This window comes from Dendrobates tinctorius, unplaced genomic scaffold, assembly GCF_039654945.1.
Source record: "Dendrobates tinctorius isolate UK_male_01 unplaced genomic scaffold, ASM3965494v1 ptg000326l, whole genome shotgun sequence".
NCBI classification, from domain to species: domain Eukaryota; kingdom Metazoa; phylum Chordata; class Amphibia; order Anura; family Dendrobatidae; genus Dendrobates; species Dendrobates tinctorius.
The window spans coordinates 13,901,061-13,915,027 of NW_027361993.1; the positions used below are offsets into that span (position 1 = coordinate 13,901,061).

The 13,967-nt window shown below is 44.1% G+C and overlaps 1 protein-coding gene across 2 annotated transcripts in view; it reads left to right on the forward strand.

The window, feature by feature from the left end:
- Nucleotides 1–2,265: 2,265 nt before the first annotated feature.
- Nucleotides 2,266–13,967, forward strand: part of NPHP4 (nephrocystin 4) — a 331,710-nt gene continuing 320,008 nt past the window's right edge. For both annotated transcript variants that reach the window (XM_073561791.1, XM_073561792.1), the window contains exons 1-2: nt 2,266–2,310; nt 10,605–10,776. In XM_073561791.1, coding sequence (XP_073417892.1) covers nt 10,642–10,776 — 135 coding nt within the window. In that variant the 5' untranslated portion in view covers nt 2,266–2,310; nt 10,605–10,641. The remainder of the gene's footprint in view (nt 2,311–10,604; nt 10,777–13,967) is intronic.

Below are 13,967 nucleotides of genomic sequence, written 5' to 3' on the forward strand. Positions count from 1 at the left end.
TCAGCTCTGCAGGTTCCAGTAGTCGTCACATGGACACTTCATTCATGTGCGATTTTCATAGGTGTGGTCCTGTGACAACGAGCTTCTCTTCCTGCTTCTCTCAGTTTTTTACTGAACATTGAGAGCATTAGGAAGAGCAGCTTGCAGGTACATGGCTAAGTGTGCAAGTCGCATATGTACTTGGGCGGGGGGGGGGCGCCGAACCGAATTCTTGCCCCGGGTGCCAGAAAGCCTAGATACGCCTCTGTATGTTAATACCTGCTTTACCCAAGGTAGTCATCTAGCGCTGCCTATATTTCATCCTGGTCCTGCCTAGAAGACAGACATCCAGTGATCAGGCACTTATCCCCTATTCTATGGACAGGTCAACCACTGGTGGACACAGACAAAAAAGGGTCCCTCTGTAAGAACAGTATATGGACCCACTGCCACCCAAGAGCTCCTGAAAATGCAAAATTGTAGGTAGAAATGGGCTCTGTTATCTCTTGGGCCCCTGCGCAGCTGCACAGACTGCACCAATGAGATGTCCGCCCCTGGGCCAAAGCTGTTCATCTTCCTTTCAAGTAAATGATTGTAAAGTGCATTAGTCGCCAGCAGCCACTAACCATTATATGTGCCCACTGTCTTCCACCACGTACACCAGTTATATCCAACCGCTGTTGACGCAGATTTCTTCTGATTGGTGGGAAATGAGCGGTCAGTTGTATTCTCCTGGACAGCCCCTCTTAGGGTATGTGCACACGGTGCAGATTTTGGTGCAGTTCTGCAGCAGATTTGGCCCTGCAGAACTACAGCAGAACTGCAAGTGATGTACAGTACCATTTAAGGCTATGTAAAACAAAAAACACTGTGCACATGCTGCAGATTTTTCCACGCAGATTTGGTGCAGATTTAAAACTGCAGCATGTCACTTCTTTTGTGCAGTTCTGCAGCAGTTTTTCATCTGCTCCATTATAGAAATCTGCAGGGGAAATCCGCACAAAAACTGCACTAAAACTGCAGGTAAAACGCAGGTCATTTTACCTGCAGATTTAGCAAAATCTGCGTGGAAAATTCCACAGCAGAATCTGCAATCGGTGCACCCACCCTTAAGCATTATTCCCATCTTCCCAGATGGCTATGGTAATTCTAATTTATTGCTTCTTAATACTTGCAGTCCTTCTTGAGATATTAACACCTTTATTTACAGCTCGTTGCCTAGGAGACCGACCACCGCTGCTGTCTAGCTTGTAAGCACTGTGCTGAGGCTGACTGGGATTAGGAGGTAACAGCGCGCTCCGGTGATCCTGGGAAGCTTCCAAAATAGCTCAAGCTCAATAGAAAAGAGCAAGCGTTGTACATATTCCGCTGTCTAGAAGCAGGGGTCGGTCTCCAAGGCAACAAGCTGTAAACAAAACAAAAGTGTTAATTTTTCAAGGATGGACATTTTTAATAAATTGTAAATTGCAAAACTGCTTACATTTACATTCACTATCCGACAATACCCATTCAAGATAATGGGAATAACCCTTTAAGATCAATATCGACTGGAAGATTTCAGCTCTGAAGTCAGCAGAATTCAGTCAAAGCAGAGTTATCCAGTAATAAATGTCCTTAGCTCCGTATGTAAGCTGTATAATCCACAACCATGATGTGGAGATGATTTATGACATCACATGGTTGTTGGCAGTGACCATTATCCAAACTACAAGTCCCAGAATCCCCATGCAGCATAATCAATGCTGGAGGTTCATGGGAAATGTAGTTACAGTGGGTTTGTCATTACAGCAGCTGCTCAAATAACTAAATAACTACAACTCCCAGAATCCTTGCTGATAGAAATACACGGTAAAGCCTCATGGGAAATGGAGTGCGACTCCTTTGTAGAGCCGCCAGTAACTGTGGCCGCCGCAGGGCTTCTCATTGTGTTCTTGCATTATGTACACAGCTATAACAAGTCTGTCTGTCGCCGTCACCGTCCTATCAGCTCTGAGCTGCGGCACAAGCCATGGCATAAGCGTCTCCGCGGAGAGATTGCCGTAACCATGGTAACAGACGCTGGATGATGGACGCAACCATTCTATCTTTTAATAGGGGGGTAGCTCGTGATTGGATATTATTCATATGCTTGTTATTCCTATTTGCTTATATTAAGGCAGCTGTTAAATTGTGAGTATAGGGCTCGGTATGAGAAGAAGATACTGACATAGAACTGTGTGCACAGCGGCAAAAGATATGTATTCAGGATCGCCCCCCCTCCACCGGCAGATATTGGTTTAGCTCAAACGTAAAGTTACATGGAAGATGGCAGCTCCGAGCTGAAGAAAGGAGGTGAGTGGTCTGCGGGGTGTAGAGAGGCAGAGGAGCAGGGGCTGGGGAAGGTGGAGGTGATATGGGAAGCTTAGACGGCTGGAGAGGTACTACAGGATATAATGCAACACTGTATAGGCAAGATCTATCTATCATCTCTCTATTATCTGTCTATCTACAGTGGGTACGGAAAGTATTCAGACCCCTTTAAATTTTTACTCTTTGTTTCATTGCAGCCATTTGGTAAATTAAAACAAGTATTTTTTTTTTCTCATTAATGTACACTCTGCACCCCATCTTGACTGAAAATATACCAGAAAGTATTAAAAAAATAAAAACTGAAATATCACGTGGTCATAAGTATTCAGACCCTTTGTTCAGACACTCATATTTAAGTCACATGCTGTCCATTTCCTTGTGATCCTCCTTGAGATGGTTCTACTCCTTCATTGGAGTCCAGCTGTGTTTAATTAAACTGATAGGACTTGATTTGTAAAGGCACACACCTGTCTATATAAGAGCTCACAGCTTACTGTGCATCTCAGACCAAATGAGAATCATAAGGTCAAAGGAACTGACCAAGGAGCTCAGAGACAGAATTGTGGCAAGGCACAGATCTGGCCAAGGTTACAAAAGAATTTCTGCAGTACTCAAGGTTCCTAAGAGCACAGTGGCCTCCATAATCCTTAAATGGAAGAAGTTTGGGACCACCAGAAGTCTTCCTAGACCTGGCCGTCCAGCCAAACTGAGCAATTGTGGGAAAAGAACCTTTTTTAGAGAGGTAAAGAAGAACCCCAAGATCACTGTGGCTGAGCTCCAGAGATGCAGAAGGGAGATGGGAGAAAGTTCCACAAAGTCATCTATCACTGGAGCCCTCCATCAGTCAGGCCTGTTAGGAGTCAGGTTCCTGCGTCTGCTCTGCAGGAATCCAGACCCTTACATTCTGCGGTCTCTTGCTCTTTATCTACCGCAGAGGAGATTGCCTTGCAGCAAATCTCTCCAGGGGCCTCTGTCCTCCTACTGAGCATGCTCATGAGACAGTTTCCCATTGGAGATCGGGAGTCATGTGCTCAGGTCCTGCTCCAGATCTCGTTGGTCCATCTCTGAGATCTGGAAGCTTCCGGAAGGTCCCGGCTGCTATAAAAAGCGCGCATGGCCGTTCGGCCATGCGCTAGTATAGACTATACTGCTATGTGTGAATGGTGACGGATGTATGATTCTGGTGACTGACTTATTATGAATGAAACCCCTTCCCTCTGATATTACGCATGTGGATAGGGAATTAGTTCACCAGTCAGTGGCAAGCCTTAGGCCACTGTGCACACCGCACCTCTGCGCTAGCGTCCGACATTGCGCCTGCTTTGTAGCTGTGTCGTCCTGCGGCAGTTGCAGCCCTTCTTGGCGCTCGCAGTAGCGACGCCGCACACACGGTAGGTCTAGACGGACACAGCTCCTCTGTCTTAGGTTCTGCTCCTGTGACCTGATACCGTGTGTGCATTTACCTGAGTCCTGTGACACTAACAGGCTCAGCCTTTTGTATGTTTATGTTGCGGCGCCTCTGTGTGTGAACAGAGCCCGCTATGCACACTTCGGGTGAAGTCTAACCCGTGCGCATTATACCGCCATATTGCTCGTCTGCCATTACCTAGCAGCAGTGTAACATCTACTGCACGGTGGACCCCGAGCGGCGAACGCACTTTATTATTTATTATTTAGTGTGCTCCACCGTTCCTAACGGCCTTTATGACAGAGTGGCCAGACGGAAGCCTCTCCTCAGTGTAAGACATATGAAAGCCTGCATCATTCCCAAGAAGACTCATGGCTGTACTAGCTTAAATGGGTGCTGCTACTCAATACTGAGCAAAGGGTCTGAATACTTATGACCATGTGATAGTTCAGGTTTTTTTTTATTAAATTTGCAAAAATGTCAACATTTCTGTTTTTTTTTCAGTTAAGATGGGGTGCGTAGTGTAAATTAATGAGAACAAAAATGAACTTTTTTGAATTTACCAAATGGCTGCAATGAAACAAAGAGTGAAAAATTTTAAGGGGTCTGAATACTTTACACTGTATCTATGCAACTATCTGTCTATTGTAGTGCAGCGGTAGCACCGTACGCAGTGACGAGGCAGGGACAAACCAAGTTCAAACAAATAAACTCCTTTAATGCATTACTTCACGGCATTAAATGTTCACTTCACACAATAGCATTTCCAAAAAAAATAAATGAATGAATTGCTGGTTTTTGTTCATTCTGCCTCCCAAAAATCGGAATAAAAGCGATCAAAAAATGTCACGTGCCCGAAAATGGTACCAATAAAAACGTCAACTCGTCCTGCAAAAAACAAGACCTCACATGACTCTGTGAACCAAAATATAGAAAAATTATAGCTCTCAGAATGTGGTGATGCAAAGACTATTTTTTGCAATAAAAAGCGTCTTTTAGCGTATGACAGCTGCCAAACATAAAAACCGCCATAAATAGTAAATCAAACCCCCCGTTATCACCCCCTTTGTTGGGAAAAATAATAAAATTAAAAAAAGTATTTCCATTTTCCGGTTAGGGTTGGGGCTAAAGTTAGGGTTAGGGTTGGGCTAGGGTTAGGGTTGGGCTAAAGTTGGGGTTGGGGCTAAAGTTAGGGTTAGAGCTAAATTTAAGTTAGGGTTGGGGCTAAAGTTAGGGTTGGGATTAGGGTTAGGGGTGTTTTAGGGTTAGGTTTGTGGTTAGGGTTATGGTTAGGGTTGGGATTAGGGTTAGGGGTGTGTTGGGGTTAGGGTTGGAGTCAGAATTAGGAGGTTTCCACTGTTTAGGCACATCCGGTGCTATCCAAATGTGACATGCGTCTGATCTCAATTCCAGTCAGTTCTGTGTTGAAAAAGTCAAACGGCGCTCCTTCCTTTCCGAGCTCTGCCATGCGCCCAAACAGTGGTTTACTCCCACATATGGGGTACCAGCATACTCAGGACAAATTGCACAACAACTATTGGGGTCCAATTTCTCCTGTTACACTTGGGAAAATAAAAAAAAATTGGACCTGAAGTAATTTTTTTGTGGAAAAAAAGTTAAATGAGAAATTGCTGGTCAACTTTTAACCCTTATAACTTCGTACCAAAAAACAATTTTGGTTCCAAAATTGTGCTGATGCAAAGTAGACATGTGAAAAATGTTATTTATTAAACGCAAGTTATATCAAAGAAATTTTACAACTAACATGAAGTACAATATGTCACGAGAATACAGTCTCAGAATCACCGGGATCCATGGAAGCGTTCCAGAGTTATTACCTCATAAAGGGACAGTGGTCAGAATTGTAAAAATTGGCCTGGTCATGAGCGTGCAAACTACCCTTGGGGGTAAAGGGGTTAAAGGAGTTGTCTCATTGTTTCAGATTTGCATGTAAAATTGCAAAGTTCTTCTTTAACATAGAACTCTGCAATTTACTTATTGAAAAAAAAAAATCAAATGAGGGATATCATTGTTTATAGTGTACAACTTGTTGCCTACGTTACAGGCCACCTGAAAAGTGGCCGGTTTCCCAAGCAACGAAGAGCATGCAAACAGTTATAATAATAATAAATTTTATTTGTATAGCGCCGACATATTCCACAGCACTTTACATTTCAGAGGGGATTTGTACAGACAATAGACATTACAGCATAACAATAATCACATACAGTAGATTATAACAAATACCAAGAGGAATGAGGGCCCTGCTCGCAAGCTTACAGTCTATGAGGAAAGAGGTAGACACGAAAGGTGGGTGGTAACAGTTGCCCTGATTGTATGGACCAGCCATAATGTTAAGTGTGTAACAGTACAGACACAGAGGGCTAATGGATGCATAAAGCATGTGGGAACATGATGCGGGGAACCTGGTTATGGTAAAACTTTTGGCTGTGCCACACAGGGATAGATTAGGTTAATGTGTTGAGGCGATAGGCCAGTCTGAATAAATGCATTTTCAGGGCACGTTTAAAATTGTGGGGATTGGGGACTAATCGTATTGACCTGGGAAGTGCATTCCAAAGAATTGGCGCAGCACGTGTAAAGTCTTGGAGACGGGAGTGGGAGGTTCTGATTATTGAGGATGCTAACCTCAGGTCATCAGCAAAACGGAGGGCGCGGGTAGGGTGGTATACTGAAACAAGGGAGGAGATGTAGGGTGGTGCTGAGCCATGGAGGGCTTTGTGGGTGAGGGTAATAAGTTTATACTGAATTCTGGAGTGGATGGGTAGCCAGTGTAATGACTGGCACAAGGTAAAGGCATCGGTGTAACGATTGGTGAGGAATATGATCCTGACTGCAGCATTCAAGACAGATTGGAGAGGGGAGAGTTTGGTAAGAGGGAAACAGTTTTGCTCTATAGCTTGTAAGCGCAGCTCTGGTGGATGGAACTGGTTTACGTTAGAGCCCATGTGCTTCTCTGTTGCTGCTGAGTCAAAGCGGACCCCTGCCTGCATCATTACAGAGCGAGGCATTCAGGCCAAACATCTCGCAGCCCCCATCTGTCAGCACTGAGGGGCGCACTGCTCTAAGATTGGACTTCTGTGCATGTGGTGATACCAAACGTGTTTATATTCCTAAGCAGGCGAGCGTTGAGCGGTCTGCTCTACAGCTTGTGAGCGCTGCTGTGAAGAGACCGGGACGTCACACAATATTGGGGTGAAATAGCAAAACACAAACAAAAAAGCCCCCACATTTCTGGTTTCCTCTTGAGGTCATTCAGTGTGTGGTAAAAACTATTCTATAGGTCGATGCGACCATCATGATAATTAGAATTGTTTTTACTTTTTTCTCATTACGCCATTTAACAATCGGATGAATTATTTTTTATTGATAGATCGGGCAATTCTGAACTCTGCGATATCAAATATGTGTATGTTTGATTTTTTTTATTGTTTTATTTTAAATGGGGCGAAATGGGGGTGATTTCAACTTATATATATATATATTTTTTATATTTTTAAAAAACAATGTTCTTTTACTTTTGGCATGCTTCAATAGTCTCCATGGGAAACTAGAACCTGCCATAATCCGATCGGCTCTGCTACACACAGGTGATGATCAGTTCGTCTGTATGTAGCAGAATTGCTCACTTGCTATGAGCGTCGACCACCGAGCAGCGCTGATAGCAGTCCAGCAGTGACAACCATAGAGGTCTGCTGGAGACCTCTGGTTGTCATGCCTACCCATCGGTGACCCGCAGTCACGTGACATGGATCACCAATGGATGTCCGGCCATTGTCAGATTTTTACAGATGGTGTTATGTTTGCATCAGGAATTTGTTGTAATTTTATTGAATCCATTTTTCCCCTCTACCCGTGAAATGTTCCCTGTGCCATTGGCTGCTGCACAACCCTAAAACATGATTGATCCTCCCCCATGCTTAATGGTTGTCTAGATGTTCCACACATACATTTGATCATTGTGGCCAAAGAGTTCTATTTTAACCTCGTCGGTCCACAGGATGTGTTTCCAAAATGTATCATGCTTGTTTAGATGTTCTTTTGCATACTTCTGATGCTGAATTTTATGACGAGGACACAGAAGAGGTTTCTGCTGATGACTTTCCCATGAAGGCCATATTTGTGCAGGTGTCTCTAAACAGTAGAACAATGTACCTCAACTCCAGAGTCTGCTAAATCTTCTGAAGGTCTTTTTTAGTCAACCGGGTGCTCTGATTTGTCTCTCTAGCAATCCTACGAGCAGCTCTCGCTGAAATTTTGCTTGGTCTTCCAGACTTTTTCTTGGCCTCCACTGTTCCTGGTAACTGCCATTTCTTAATTACATTTGAGGGAAGGGCAACTTGAAAACGTTTTCTTATCTTCTTATTGTCTTCTCCTGCTTTGTAGGCCTCCACTGCTAGGCAGCTGCTTAGAAGAACTCATGGCTGCTGTTTTTTGGCACAAGGTTAGAGGAGGGGTTTTTATAAAGCTAGAAAATTTGCATTACCTGGCCTTTCTGCGACGTCCGTCAGTTGCGAGTCTGATCCGCACGTAAGACAGCACCCCGAGAGACCCCGAAACCCTTTACCCCTATACAGGGATCTGGAATTACAGCAGAGCCCAAGAGGTAGCTGCCTATGAGAGCAGCGGACCGGAGCAGGACGGTCGCCAGGAAGGGACTAAAAACCGGGACTGAAAGCGTAGTAAGGAGTCAAACGTCAGAAACCGGGAGAGCAGCAGAGGTACAAAATCGGCATGCTGTAGCAGAGTCAAAATCCAGGCAAAGGTCAGAGTCAAAAGAGCAGGTGGGCGCAGCAGAGTCAGAAATCCAGGCAAAGGTCAGAGTCAAAAGAGCAGGCGGCCGCAGCAGAGGTACAAAATCGGCAGGCTGTTGCAGAGTCAGAAATCCAGGCAAAGGTCAGAGTCAAAGGTAGCAATTAAACACTAGAACGCTGGGGAAACCAAGACTCTATCTGGCAGCCTGCAGGACAGGCTCCAAAGTATTTGAAGGCTAAAGCTATCCCTCACAGCCCGATGACCTCATCTGGACCACCCCCAGAACCAGGCCAGATGGCGATGCACCAACCCCTTCACCTCTGACAGAAGAGCGAAGCCTGCGCCCACCAGATGCCTGCGCAGGAGCCCCTTCTCTGTCACCACCATCACCCACAGGAGAAACACGGCGATACCCAACGACAGAGGCATGCGTCAAAGGAGCGGATTCATATGAGGACATAGCCCTCCTCTCGCCTGCACTACCAGTCGAAGGAGTTCGGCGCCTCCCAGTGGCCGAGGCAGGAACAGCAGCCCCCGAGTCCGACGGCAACGCGTCACTTTCCTAATGATGACGGTGAACAAACCATAACGCTGACATGCTATATAAGGTCTGACGCCTTTGTCGATGTTATCTGAGCACGCAAGTCTCCAAGGTGCCCAAACCTTTGCTTCTGCCCATTTTCATTTTTGTAATTTTTAAAAAGGAAAAGATGAATATATAATGTTTTTGCCTAAAATACAAAGGAAATGTGTCATCTTTAACTTTACGCCTTTTACAGATCATTATAAGTTATCTTCAACTTGCTTAACTGTTCACAATAACAGTAATTTTGACCGGAGACGCCCAAACTTTTACATGCCACTGTATTTGAGCCAAGAAATAGCATGGGTATAAAACACATTAGGGAACATGGACTTTGTGTATCAAAACTGTCTTTATTGTCTATAGCAACCAATCAGAGCAGCTTTCATTTCTTTAATTGATCAGGTAAAGTGAAAGCTGCACTGTAATAGGTTGCTATGGGCAACAAAGAGTTTTTCTTTCAGGCACGTGGTAAATCTGTAAAATGACATAAAAACTGTTTCTTATTCATTTCTATTGAAATACTTTCAGTCATAATTTTGGCTGCTGCTGTCAAGACCCGAACACCAGCGGGGGAGCGAGTACCTGCTGCGTTATTTTTGTAGGTAATTTAGATCACTTTCCTAAAAGTGGAAAATCCCTTTTAAAAATGCAAATAGAAAGTGAAAAATTCTACAAAAATAAAGGAGGGATTTTTTTTTTAGAAAAGATGCCTGGTAGCAATGAGCTGACATCCCGGGTCGGTGCTCAGCTTCTTGTGCCCCTGACGTCTGTCCGTAAAGTCCCCATGGAGGCTCTCCTGGATATTTCCTGTGGTTTCACTGACGACCCGCGAGTTTATTCTGCTCTTTATCGCTTCTGTTGCTCCCCCCAGGGGTCAATCGCGTCTTTTCAGCTTTGTAGTAATAGTCATTAGATCTATGGTCGCCAACTGTTCTCGTACCAATTCCAGGGGATTATGAGATTTAGTGATGTCATCAGAGTAGACAATGAAGATATTACTCCCATTAACCAGCTGGGATCCCAAAAAGAAAACGCTCCTTCTAGAAGACTCTGTCGTATTAACCCTTCAGTTCTAAACCTTGATGATGATGATGGTCTCACAACCTCTTTAAAGAGCATTTTGCCATAAGATCATTTATGGCTACAGGGTGTAAATATGAAGTAAGTGGCCATTAAGCGCCACCAATAATACGTCTTAATGCTTATGTTTTTTGGGCTTCTTATACACAGCAGCTATATTGAAGGAGACGAGCTGCAGTGTAAAGCAGAGAAAACTGCACAGCCGCATCATTCAGCACAGATGACGCGTGGTGGTTTTCTTTTTAGAAAATATATTGGTTATATTTGTGAATTAAAGGGCCTGTGTTTTCCTTCTGTACTGCCACTGCATGCCCTATAGATATTGTCAGCCACTTACTAAATTATTACCACCCCAGCTAAAATCTTTTATGGTAATCAGCCACTGACGTTAAGGTTTTCACATGATTTCATTTTATTTCTTTTAAGATCCTCCATTACAAAAGGAAAATTCACAGGATACAAGATGACGAAGTGGGAGACCATCTTTACTCAAAATCGGGTTATACCACAGCATGTGCAGAGATGGAAGCACAGCTCGGGGGGCACATTTGGCTTCCAGATTTTCCTTGGCACCCTGGAAGGGATTACCAGCAAACAGGTGAGCTGTATGTGTGGGGGGGCGCTGTATGTGTGGGGGGGCGCTGTATGTGTGGGGGGGCGCTGTATGTGTGGTGGGGCGCTGTATGTGTAGGGGGGCGCTGTTTGTGCAGGGTGCGTTGTATGTGAGGGGGGCGCTGTTTGTGCAGGGGGCGTTGTATGTGAGGGGGGCGCTGTATGTGCGGGGACGTTGTATGTGCAGGGGGCGTTGTATGTGCGGGGACGTTGTATGTGCAGGGGGTGTTGTATGTACGGGGGGCGCTGTATCGTTTTTATCTCTGTGCTGTGTGGTTCCAGTGCTTGGCAGAATGCTGATTGAAGGGTTCGGTGGTTGGTCAATCCTTTTAAGTGTATGTGGTATACAGGGTCTTCTGCGTCACTTACCGTATTTATTGCCCTCCTGTTAGTCTTATAGGCTGATATTGAGAAAGTGACATCCAGTCCACACAGGAAATGCTGTGTGATCCGCTAGACACAGTGCACGTCATATCGGGGAGGTGAGGACCAGAGTCACTGTCATATCAGGTGATCATTACTGAGAATATTAAAAGGGGCTATCCACTACTAGGACAACCCCTTTTAAAAGAAATGTTCTGCCCCGATAATATAATAAAGCCTATACTCACCTCCCGTGCCGGTGCCGTTCCCATGGTATCGGCACTCGCGGTCCCAGAGCTGTGATGCGTTGTTGTTGCATGTGTTGCCCTGTGCCCAATCAGCACTGGGTTCACTGTCTCCGCCTTCGGACAAACTGAACATGAAGAGGAAGTCAGCGCAGCAGCCGATCTCTGACTTCTTCATGTTAAGTTCGTACAAAGGCGGAGACAGTGACATCAGCGCTGATTGGTTTTCGGCGTCACGTGTCATTTCACTGCCCAGCTGTGGAAAATGGAAAAATGTAGCACATTTTTCTGCAGCATGGCGCTTTAAAAATGTTCCCCATAAAGTATGTGTAGTTTACAATCTTTGATTTAATAGACAGCTGCACCATGCATTGCACATTTGTTTTATTACCAAAAATTTACAAACTTTCCGCTGTTTGCAATAAGCTAATCAAGAACATTATAAATGGATAAAAAAACTAATATAACAAGTGGTTTCTCCAAATTCAGCATGACATACCACTCTTGCTGATTACTGCAGAATCAGATTTATTCACCCTCGTCATGACAAGTCTTTTGTACTTAGTAAAGACCCTCTGGCTGTTATGACCTGATGCAAATGTGAGGCATAGATGGACATCGGCTTCTGACAGCATGCACACAGTCTCAAAAATTGTCTTATTGATATGGTTTTGCGCATATTGGAGTAAACTTTTCTTGTCGTTTTTGGCTCAGTAAAAGTTACGACTCGGAATTGAGGCGTGAAGATTTTTAGCATTTTGTATTCGCCTAAAGATGCAGGTGCTTCTTACAAAATTAGAATATCATCAAAAAGTTAATTTATTTCAGTTCTTCAATACAAAAAGTGAACCTCATTAGTCATTACAAACAGAGTGATCTATTTCAAGGGTTTATTTCTGTTAATGTTGATGATAATCGCTTACAGCCAATGAAAACCCAAAAGTCATTATCTCAGTAAATTAGAATAATTAACAAAAAAACACCTGCAAAGGCTTCCTAAGTGTTTAAAAAGGTCCCTTAGTCTGTTTCAGTAGGCTCCACAATCATGGGGAAGACTGCTGGCTTGACAGATGTCCAGAAGGCAGTCATTGACACACTCCACAATGAGAGTAAGTCACAAAAGGTTATTGCTGAAGAAGCTGGCTGTTCACAGAGTGCTGTATCCAAGCATATTAATGGAAAGTTGAGTGGACGGAAAAAGTGTGGTAGAAAAAGGTGCACGAGCAACCGGGATAACCGCAGCCTGGAAAGGATTGTTAAGAAAACGCCATTCAAAAATTTGGGGGAGATTCACAAGGAGTGGACTGCTGCTGGAGTCATTGCTTCAAGAGCCACCACACACAGATGTATCCAGGACATGGGCTACAGGTATCGCATTCCCTGTGTGAAGCCACTCATGACCAATAGACAACGCCAGAAGCGTCTTACCTGGGCCAAGGAGAAAAAGAACTGGACTGTTGCTCAGTGGTGCAAGGTGTTGATTGCAGATTAAAGTAAATTTTGCATTTCATTTGGATATCAAGGTCCCAGAGTCTGGAGGAAGAGTGGAGAGACCACAATCCAAGCTGCTTGAGGTCTAGTGTGAAGTTTCCACAGTCAGTGATGGTTTGGGGAGCCATGTCATCTGCTGGTTTAGGTCCACTGTGTTTTATCAAGACCAAAGTCAGTGCAGCCGTCTACCAGGACATTTTAGAGCACTTCATGCTTCCCTCTACCGACAAGCTTTTTGGAGACGGAAATTTCATTCTCCAGCAGGACTTGGCACCTGTCCACACTGCCAAAAGTACCAATACCTGGTTTAAAAACCACAGTATCACTGTGCTTGATTGGCCAGCAAACTCCACCTGATCTTAACCCCATAGAGAATCTACGTGGTATTGTCAAGAGGAAGATGAGAGACACCAGTCCCAACAATGCAGAGAAGCTGAAGGCTGCTATCAAAGCAACCTGGGCTTCCATAACCCCTCAGCAGTGCCACAGGCTGATCGCCTCCATGCCACACCGCATTGATGCAGTAATTGATGCTAAAGGAGCCCCGACCAAGTATTGAGTGCATTTACTGAACATACATTTCAGTAGGCCAACATTTCGGATTTTAAAATCATTTTTCAAGCTGGTGTTATAAAGTATTCTAATTTACTGAGATAATGACTTTTGGGTTTTCATTGGCTGTAAGCCATAATCATCAACATTAACAGAAATAAACACGTGAAATAGATCACTCTGTTTGCAATGACTCTATATAATATGAGTTTCACATTTTGCATTGAAGAGCTGAAATAAATTAACTTTTGGATGATATTCTAATTTAGTGAGAAGAACCTGTATGCTCACATGATGCCTTTTTCAGGCAGGTTTGGAGCATTTCCTCTCTGAAAGACTCCTGAAAAAGTGCTCCGAATACGCTCAAAAGAATGAACATATTCATTTCTATATGAAAATAACTTGCTGTTCAGTCTTTTGGGTGTTGTAACTGCCTTGTAAGGTTCCGGTCAAGAGAAGTGATTTGATAATTCTTCAAGCATCTTCCTTCTGAGGACACTATAAGTCAATGGGAAGGGTCGAAAAA